Source organism: Alligator mississippiensis, chromosome 6 (assembly GCF_030867095.1).
Source record: "Alligator mississippiensis isolate rAllMis1 chromosome 6, rAllMis1, whole genome shotgun sequence".
Lineage (NCBI taxonomy): Eukaryota > Metazoa > Chordata > Crocodylia > Alligatoridae > Alligator > Alligator mississippiensis.
The window spans coordinates 86,664,307-86,675,019 of record NC_081829.1 but is presented as its reverse complement, the minus strand read 5'-3'; the positions used below and the strand labels follow the sequence as shown (position 1 = coordinate 86,675,019).

At 42.1% G+C, this 10,713-nt stretch overlaps 1 protein-coding gene across 2 annotated transcripts in view; it reads left to right on the top strand.

Moving 5' to 3' along the window:
• Positions 1 to 827: 827 nt before the first annotated feature.
• The window catches only part of PLPP4 (phospholipid phosphatase 4), a 108,114-nt gene continuing 98,228 nt past the window's right edge, over positions 828 to 10,713 (top strand). For both annotated transcript variants that reach the window (XM_019485906.2, XM_014594724.3), the window contains exon 1: positions 828 to 967. In XM_019485906.2, coding sequence (XP_019341451.1) covers positions 912 to 967 — 56 coding nt within the window. In that variant the 5' untranslated portion in view covers positions 828 to 911. The remainder of the gene's footprint in view (positions 968 to 10,713) is intronic.

Below are 10,713 nucleotides of genomic sequence, written 5' to 3'. Positions count from 1 at the left end.
TCCTTTTGTGGTGTAATAGGTAGTGTAGATCAGGGGTGGGCAATTATGTCGGGCAGAGGGCCACTTACTGAGCTTTGGCAAGCCATCGAGGGCTGCATGACAGGCAGCCAGGGGCAGATATATATTAATTTATATATATTAATATTCTACATTTTTTAGAGACGCTGTGGGCCAGATAGAATGGCATCCAGCCCACGGGTTGCATTTTGGCCACCCCTGGTGTAAATATATATAAGTTTATCGTATCACAGAAACATAAAAGTAGGGTTGGAAGGGACTTTGTAGATCTTCAAGCCTGGGCAGGAGGAAAAACTGGGCTCAGATGACCCCAGCCAGGTAGGCATGGAGCCGCTTCTTAAAGACCCCCAGGGTAGGAGCCAGACATATATAGAACCAGAAATATATAGAGACATCTATTTTTACAAAAATAAAAAAAATTGCCACTGCATCTTTTTGGCCTATTCATCATCATCATCAATTATTATCATCATTATTTTTTATTGATTTAGTTTTGGTGGTCCATTGAAGACCCTGCCATCCTTTCCCAGCGACCAGTTGCAAGCAGAGAAACTCAACTCCTGATGCTTACTGCTACGTATTGCAGTCGGTCCGGGAGCAGAGGGGCAGGTCATGGGGTTCAGGCTGCGGGAGGCTCGCATCACTTGTCTCCCGGGGGATGCAGGCAGGCAGCCCGGCGGAGGAGGGCGGGAGGGAGGGAGCCGGGAGCCTCCCCCCGTGCGCGGGCGGAGCGGAGCGGAGCGCGCTAGCGCGGCGGCGCGGGATGGGCAGGGCGGCGCGGGGCGGCGGGGCCGGGGCCGGGGCCGGGGCCGGGGCCGGGCGCTCCGCACCGGCGCTGCCGGGCAGGGCGTGAGTCCGCCGCGGGAAGCCGGCGGCGCCGCCGGGCGCGCACCATGCGGGATCTCGCCATCGAGGTCGGGATACGAGCGCTGCTCTTCGGCGTCTTCGTGTAAGTAGCTGCCCGCGAAGTTTCCTCTGCGCCCCCCGGGGCACGTGCCGCCCCGCACCGCCCCGCACCGCGCCCCTCCTGCGGGTTCAGGGGAGAAGGGCTGCTCCGGGCTTGCACGAGCCAGTCCCTGCCCTGGCCCCGGGCTTGGCTGCTTTCCCTTCTCCCTGGCGCGGGAGCTGATCTTCACCGCACATTGCCCCGCCCGGCTCAGCTGTTGCTCCTCCGGGGGCACGGCTGCAGCGCAGGAGGGGTGGTGGTGTCAGGGCAGGGCGAGTCGGTGTGCCGGAGCCATCCAGGAGGCACTTGTGTGTGCTGGGAGTAGGGGACGTGTCTGGGGCTGAGTGTCACCCTTGTGTCACCATCGGGAGAGAAGAGCGCTACCCTGCCGTAATGCCTGAAAGGGAGGTGAATGCATAAGCGACTTGAGTCTCTAGACTGGGAAGCCCGGTTAAGAGGATGCCTTGAGAGATGCACGCTCACATTACAATTCCTCCTCGAACAGGGTGACGAGTAGATGTGTAGTAATGCCTCTCCCTTGACTTCATGCATCAAGTGGCCATGGATTAAATTAAAACAAAAAAAATCTGGTTTTTACTGTCTGCCGCTGCTGTGTGCACTTCACTCTCGAGGTACTTGAAGAGTGAAAAAGTTTAGGATTTTAAATGAGAGCCCATTTCAGCTGCTAAATGTTTGAGGATGTGCGTTCTCAAACTTTCTCGTCCATCTCTAGTACTGTGGATACTGCCGCAGATTCTTTGATCCGATAAAGGTTTTGATCACTGGATGAATTATCTCTAGAAGCCCTGTTTACTATACTACCTACCTCCCTTAGCCAGTTTGACACAGACCTGTACAAATACAGTACAGGATACTAATTATGCCATGATACTGCTTTCTCACTGGTAGTAGTTCAGTCCTTTGATTATATTTCTACCTGGGCCTCTGATTTGATTTCTACCTGGGCCTCTCTATTATAATTTGCCCAGTGTACTTCTAGTTGAAATTTTCTTCAAAGCTCATTTGCCATGAATATTCATGCAGGTCTTTCTATGAGAAATGCAGTAGTTTTGATAACTATATCATCTTCCTCATTTTCAGCTAACTTTCAATAGCTTTTCTCCCAGTGCTGCCTTGTTCATTACAGTAGAGCTATTTCTGGAATAAATGACTCAATGTGAATGCAAAAGTGTCAGCATTTGGCCCTTTTAATCTTATTCAATGTATGGCTTTCTTTTTTTTTTTTTTTTTTTTTTACAATATGTGATCACCACCATGAGACCTTTTTTGCATAGCAAATCATGGCTGATTGTAGTATTCATATGACACTTGTCTTTCCAGGTCACTCTTATTTTCTTCCTTACCTTTCCTCTCCAAAAAATGTTTTATTTCCATTTACTTTGCTTATTATTTAATAGCTTTGAAATTAATTCCCAGTTTTGGATGGATAAAGGAAGTCAAGTCTCCAAAATTGTAAAATGGAGAATGACTTGTTAGATGACCCCTAGCCTTTTCTAATGGCTAAGCCCCTACTCTTACATGCTTGGGTCCTGGGAGCTATCTTATGAAACCACTAAGTAATTTTTAACACTCATTATCAATGCAGAGAACATGACATCTAAAATATTTATCCTTCCAAATTCACATCCGGGGGGGTATTTTGTTTTATGAAGGGTTGTACCTTAGGCCATAAGAATTACAAGGCTATGATCCTCAGACAAGGAGACTTACTTTACATTCTGCTAATCCTAGCCCCACATAAACCATTCTTATAGTAATGATGCACAAACAGTATTTTTCAGTTGCTAATGTTTCCCTTAAATCAGTGACGCTTAATTTTTTTGGATGCAAGGCACATCTCATTAGACTCAAGTCTCCCCTAGGAAAACCCCAGCGATTAGCTTTCACTCATTTCTTGACTACAAAAAAAATAACAGAACAATTCTTTTGTTGCAAAGAACTGGGAGAGACCACAACGGGTCAGGACGTTCCTGATGCTATGGATTCAAACTTGAAACTTCTGGGTTTATCTTTTGAATCACGTGTAGGTGTTTCTATAGTGTGGCACCCTGCATAAGAATCACTGCCCGAAAGCATGCCAGGAGAACTGTTTGTGCTCTTGAAACTTCTTTTCTTTAAAGGTTTTTACATATTATTGGTAGGGTTTATGCAATAAGACTTGGTGTGCAGTAGAATTATTGCATCTGAAGGAGATGCCAATCAGATTACTTTCAGGGAAGAAAAAGTCGTCATTCTGCCATTATTAGTGAAATCTAGCAAACGGCAAGCTATGGAATCGGAGGCTCCTTGGAATCTAAAGCCCTTGGCAGCAGGAATACAAGCTTTCCTGGCTGTTTGGGGCGACCCAGCTCTAGGACTCAGAAGGCAGTGTCTTCATAGAGAAAGAAATGTAGCTGACTTCAGTGAGCTTCGGGAAAGGCCCCGGAAACCTCTGTATCTTCATTGCAACTGGCAGCCTTAGTACGTGTCCACTAGGAACTGGTCTGAGGAAAACAAATTCATTTTACAAAGACGTTGATGACTTTGGGTCTCTACTAACCTTGATAGGATTAGAGGTTTGTCCTGGAGGAGAATGGTTCCCTAGCTTATTGCCATCCTGTGTGCCATCTGTTCTCCCCAGATGCCCTTGTAGGCTCAAAGTTTTGATTCGTATAACTGACAATACTATTGGAGCATTTTTCAGTCAGACACAAAAGAGAAAGATGCACTTGCTATAATTGAATACCACCACACAGTTTGATGGAATATGTACAAATAGTCCATTTGATGACTCCGTTTACAGGTGTTAAAATTGTTTGTATTGCAAGTTTGAATGAACAGTGCAGCAACTATATCTTTTTTACTTAAAAGCTTCTGTCAACTTTTCTTTTCTTTGTGGTGGTGGAGGCCATCGTAAATTGTTCCAGGATAGTCAAAAAGCTATCCTGTGGAATGGTTTCAAAAGATCTTCTTGATCGAATAGATATCAGAAGTCACTAAAATGTATACATTTATATGACAGCTATGTGTATTAGCACTGAAGAGGAATCATTCTCAAATTCTGGAATGAGAGAAATGATCGTAATTGAAGTAGTTTGAAAAATCTTTCATCATTATCTGAATACTAAACTAGCAATTTAGGAGCAGTTCAGATATTAAAATTAAGTTACTGACATGCCTGTGTGTTTACAAAGATCAAGCGCTGAAGGTTATTCTGACCCCCTGGGTTTACAGCTACTGAAGGAGAGATTAGTTCAGTGATACTTATTTGAAGATCTAGGGCTGACTAAACTTCTGAGCCACAAGTTGCAAAATTGTTTAAAAAGAAAAACAGAGGATAATGCATCATTTTTTGGGAGGGTGGAGAGATTTTGTTTTGCTGCATTCACTGAAAGAGCCCTCAAACCACAGCTGAAACAGGAAGAAAGTGAAATGCAGTTTTGTTCTTTCCTATTTTTTTTTTTTTTTTTGGTTTTCAGCAGATTAATTATGCTGCTTGCTTTAAAAAAAAACAAACAATCAGTGTATTAGTCGTCTTGACTGAACCTATGCCTATGAGACTAGATCACTGAAGTGGTAACTTAATCAGGAGAAAAAATGTTATATGGTTTATTAGTCAAATTAAATGTAAACAAATGTACATACAGAATTGTGGGGAAAAATAGGTCTAAAAGACACCATCTAATTTCGCCCCCTACTCAAGGTCATCTTACCCAAGTGTTTGTCTAACCTACTCATAAAACGTTTGGAAAGATAGAGAGTCCACAGCTTAAATACCACCAGTTTAAGATTTAATTTTAATTCGTTGGCATGGTACTTTATTTTGTTTAAAAAAAGGGGAGATGCCTCTCCATTTGTATCTATATGTATGTGTGTATATGTGTGTGTGTGTGTGTATGCGCACACATATGTATGCATGTATACACATATATATACACATACACACATATGTATGCATGTATACATATGTGTGTATGTGTATATATATATGTGTATACATGCATACATATGTGTGTATGTATATATATATGTGTGTGTGTATGTATATGTATATATGTGTATATGTATATGTAACTGGATTTCCCAAGGTGAGATATTTAATTGAAGAATAATAGTAGACGGTAGGTACATTAGGCTCATTGTTTAGTTTGGAAACTGAATTTAAGTCATTAATGAAAGAGTAGTAAATCCTTGATTTAAACATATTTTTCACTTTCTTCATTTGTAGTTATTTCTGTAACTCAGAGTTTTTTGCATGATGTTGGAGTGATACTAAAGCATGTTAAATGTAACCTTTACATTGGTGCACGATGACTGTGGCTGTTGTCAGTCACTGAAAATTCGACGAGGCAGACCCGACTGACATGTTTTTAGCAATTAGTCAGCTATAGAAACAACTTGTTTTCCTTTTTAACCCAGAAATGTTGCTGTTTTTAAAAATGAGAGGAAAGGAAAGCAATGAAAGGAGTGTGCCTCTGATGCTGTCAGGAAAGTGGAGTGTGTCTGTGATACTGCTTTTGATTGCAAATAAGTGTATAAAGCAGTTGACAAGATCACATTTTGTTCAGTCTTAGAAGAATCTGTAAAGGGAATGTCCTGGACACTTCACAGCATTACAGGATATCCTCACAACAAGGCAATAACAATTGGTACTCATTGTTAAAGATGTAGTATTATGACTTTTAATGTCAACAACCTATCCCCAATGTTTCTAGAACTGTCTAATTGATTAAAATGGTAGTCTTTCAGGATTGCTTCATCAAACCTTGAACTCTTCAGTGAATGTGATGTAATTAAAATATAAATGTCATTCAGGGTAATTAGATCTATTTCCTACAGCACAATTTTGTTAATAGCTTCCCTTGAAGATAAATGTTTATCTGCAGGCTAATATATATATGTGTGTGTGTGTGTGTGCGCGCGCGCGCGCGTGTATTATGCACATGTATGTGTGCAGTATTAATTAACATTGGAATCTACAGTGTGTGTACTCTACACAGCAGACATCAAATCATTGGCAAGGGCGCCAGTCTCTCAATAACAAGGATGATGATTTTTCAGTAAAGAGGGAAGTCATTGGGCAGTCCATAGATGACTGTGGAGGCCTATCTGAGATCTGCATATTCCATTGCAGATGTAGCAAATAATTTCAGGAGGAAGGAGTAAATCCTGGTGATGTCAGGTCACTGCTCTTTCCCTTTGTCTCTGTTGTGTATTTGCCTCCATAGGGAGGCAAGCTTGCTCAAAATGATCTTTGCCTTATGCACCTCTGCACCGCTGGGGATGATTCTGTGCTTGAGTCTCCCAGGTATTGATATTAGTATTGCATGTCCTCCTACTAGCTTTCAAGGTGTTTTCCCATGTCTTCTTTTGCTCACCTCTAGAGTGGTGACCACTGGCAAATTGAGAGTATAAGACCTGTTAAGGAATGCCTTAGGAAGACCTCCCCAGTCTGGCTGATATAAAATGTATTTGTAAATAAAGACCAAAACCTACTGTTAAACTTAGGATGATTTAATTGTGTGGGATCAGTTTCTGTTTACAAATATTTGATGTCCTATACTCAGACATCAGATATCTGTAAATGGAAACATATCCTGTGCAATTCAATCATCCTGTGTTTTACAGTAGGTTTTGCTCTTTATTTATAAATATTACATCATCCAGACTGGTTAAGTTTTTGTAAGACTTTCCTCACCATAGGATGATGATGATTGTCTGGGTAGTCTGTTTCCCCTCCCAAAAGCAAGATCCTCACAAATTTAGCAGTCCATAAGGCTAGCTAGGATAAAATATTCAAGCTTCTGTAGTCCATGGTACACGGTGGAATAAAGTAGCCAGCATGACATTAACCCACTTTTGACACCCCAGCCCAAATGACTACGGTCCCATTTATATCTGGATTGAATGGGGACCAGTGAGTGGCACACATCTGAAGACACGTGACAGGTATCCTAACTTCATATTTTCTGATTTGCACAGGTTTAAGTTTTATATTACATTCAGCTCCTCTCGACCCAGATCCCTACTCTGGATCCTCTCCAACGAGAGACAAGGTTTTCCCAGATGCCAGCTCACGTGACCTCACACCTCAGGCAAGGTAGCAAGGCACTCTGCCCTTATATTTGTTGAATCATCTGTATAAAAGTTAGATTCTCAACTGTACTGTATTTCTATTGCTTTGCCAAGCCATACAGGGCTCATCTACACGTGACGCTACATCTCTGTAGCACCGCACTATGGGGATGTAGTGTCACTGTAGCAATGCACTCCCTCATTATAGCGCGATGCTATGGCAAAGTAGCAGCTAAAAATTACTGTGTGCAGTGTGCAAGGCGCAGTACGAGGTGTTACTGTGCCATCATTTAGAAATTCCCTTTGAAAGTACTAAATGACGATGCAGTAACAAAGACACCATAGGGACACATGTAGATGCACCCACATAAAGTCAGTTAGTCCAGCCTACTCCACAGGGCAGCTGCTTTACATTTCCACTGTCCCTTACAATGTGTTGCCCATGCCCACACTCTTTGTAGATGCTCTTTCATGCATTGTGCAAGGGACCTGTTGGGTCTGGCTTGGTAGAATCTGTTCAGGAGTATGTGGGACGAGAGGCGGGTGGTGAGGAGACAGAGGCGATTTAAAGTCAGAACTAATTTAAAATGGAAGAGAATTGATGAGACGAACGGTTAAAGTACTGGCTTGAGACCCAGGGCGTTTGGATGTAATATCTGGCTCTGCCACAAACTGTCTCTGTGACTTTGATTTTGGTCAATTCATTTAGGCCAAGGTTTTCAAAAACAGGAGTGTAAGGTAAATTAAAAGGTGGGGTATGGTCATCTTGCTCTACTAGGCTGCAAAATCCCAGACCGAAGGCTTTATGTAAGCACCTAAATGAGTGACCTTATTTTTAAGGCTTGAACATCTGGTAGCTCCCATTGACCTGGTATGGGAGTCTACCTGTTTGAAAATCTTGGCCTTTAATTGCTCTGTCTCATCTTCCCACTGATGAAGTGAAAATAATCCTTCTTCCCATCATTGGTTTGTCTTGTTTGCTTAGACAGTGAACTATCTGGGGCAGACTGGTTTTTATTGCATGGATGGACAGTGCCTAGGGCTGTGGAGTGCTGTTACCGGTCGGAGCCTTTAAGCATTACACCAATATAAATATTACTGATAATAATGGATTGAGAGAAGGTCAGCAGACAATAATTACTATTACAAAAGGAACACACTGCATCTTAATCCATCATATACTTTTCTAAAGGCAAGGAAAAAGATTAAGTGTTCTTATCCCAGGTTGAAATCTTGTTTTCTAAACTGATTCCCTGATATGACGTAACATGTGAGATCATTTTAATAATACGCAATAATCTTGCCATGTCGGAAACCTGCGTGAACTTTTAGTCTTAGCCTCCTTGCTTCCTAATTGCTCCGAACCTACCAGAGCCGACATGCTGAACTCCTGAGGCAAGTGGCAGAGCTTTACATTGCTTACAGAGTCCCTGGTTGTGTCTACATGAGATGCTGACTGTGTAGTAGCCTAGTACTACTGCACAGTAGTGTCAATGGCAACAACCGTGATGTGATGCTACCATGCAGTAGTATTAGGCTACTGAGCTGTAGCATCACGAAAAAGGTGATAGTCGGTGCTACTGCGCAATAACTTGGGTTACTGTGCAGTGATTTAGCACTACATGACTAAATGCTTATATTAGTACTAAATGACTGTGCAGTGACTGTGCAGTCAGCATCTCGTATAGACACAGCCCCTTATGCCTTCAAAGTTCTGAAATAATTAGACTGCCATGAAGTTACAGTGGCCTGTTATACCACAAAGTATTTTGGATACTAACTTCTCGCAGTTATGTCACCTTGAGAGATTAGTGTACTAACCAGAGACCCTAAATGCATATACTTAGTGTAATATGAGAAGTCCTCTGTGCTGGTCATGATATTTAAGAAATATCACTGAGTTCACTAAGATGTTCAGTAAAGAATATGGAGTTCTACTGAGCTGAAGCTCCTGTTTTTTGGTTTTTTCTTATTTTTAATTAAAACTAGGTCAGGATTTTTGTGGCTTTGATATAAGGGATAAAGGAAAGGATAAATGTGGTCGTTTTGTATAGATTAGCACTGCTTTTCAAATGCTGGAACCCATTTTTTGTCGTCTTTGAATTCTGAGAGTTAAAAACGTTGTAATGACACAAATGCTAATCCTCCTGTTCACAGTACCTGACTTTTAGGTGGTGCATATACTGAAACTCCCAGCTGAACTCACGATAAAAGGGATCTTTTTTTTCAAATGCCAAACCTGCTTCAGCTCTTTGAGTGAGTTAAATGCTCACATTCTGTTTCTTTTCTTATTTGACCTTATTTACTGGCTGACTTCTGGCACAGTAGAGTGATCTGCTCCCAGCCACTGGTTGAGGGCTTTTGTAGCAGTGGCGATGCTATGAGGCTTGCCAGGGAAAGCATAAGGGAAATCTTTATTAAAAAGTTGTGTCTCACATTTTGATCTGAGCACAGTCAAGCTTAAGCAAAGCCTTATCTCTTTTGGCGCGGAGTTTCATAAGAACTGTGATTTTTCTTAGAATTCCCTAATCACCAGCACCTCCTAATCTAAACCTGCATTTCTCTACCTGCATCTTCCTTTTGAAGCCTACTTTCACAAACTTGTGGAGAGTGAGGCTGACTATTATAGGAGGTGTTCTGAAATCAATTAGTAACCCATGGAGGTCATCAGGCACAGATCCTTTTTGTCTATGATGGCTTGTGTTGACAGAGTCCCACAGCATATTGTATACTTTTCAGCCTTGTTTGGCAGCTGCTCCGGATCCCTGCTAGAGTGACATAATGGGGAAAGGAAAAATAACAAACTAGGGCTACATCTGCTGTGTGAGAAGGAGAGACACAGGTGAAGATGAAAGAAGGCATTTCTCACCTTCCCTACTGTGGCAACCTATAAGGCTAAAAGGAGCGGCAAGTCTCTCCTGACTCACCAGTTTGGCAATGCGCAGTTGATATTCTTGATTACTGGCAAAGCTTGAATCCTGACAAACAGCATAAAGGTTAGATAGAGACATTCAAAAAGCTGCAAGTGGGATTAATCTAAGTTATAGGGTTTTCTGTAAGTGGCGTAGATTAGGTTGGTAGCAAACAGAACACACGTTCACCCTTGTGGGGGCAAATCTTAGACTGGGTTTAGCCATTTTTAAACCAGGTTGTATGTGCTGAATTTCTGTTCTGTTAAGGGTATACACCAGTTTCCAATCACTTATATCAGCAAAAATGTAATGTCTGTACCTGGCCAAAGTGTTATCCTCTTTTAATTCTGCCTGGATTGTGACTGAATCAGCTGCTCTTTACCCATCAGCCTTTCCAGGAACTTCATGTTGGCTAAGAATACATTATTATGAGGGATCATACACCTGCCTTTCCTAAAATGTGATGTAATCTGATCCAATGCACCAAATGCCCAGTTGGTAACGATGCAGATGAAATTAGACAGAAACTACACCCCAGAATGAACTCTCGCAGAAGAAATATAAAGGGCAGAAATGCACAAAAGCCAATAGGACCACATTTTTTCCAGAATGACCACTCCCTTTCTGACCTTACTATCCTCATGGTCAAAGGAAAGTTACAAAACACCTTCACAAGGTGAACCTCAGAAGAAAAATCATAAGTGGCTAGACACTAAGACGTAACACTAGAACGAGTCCAAGAATGCCATTGATTGGGAACCG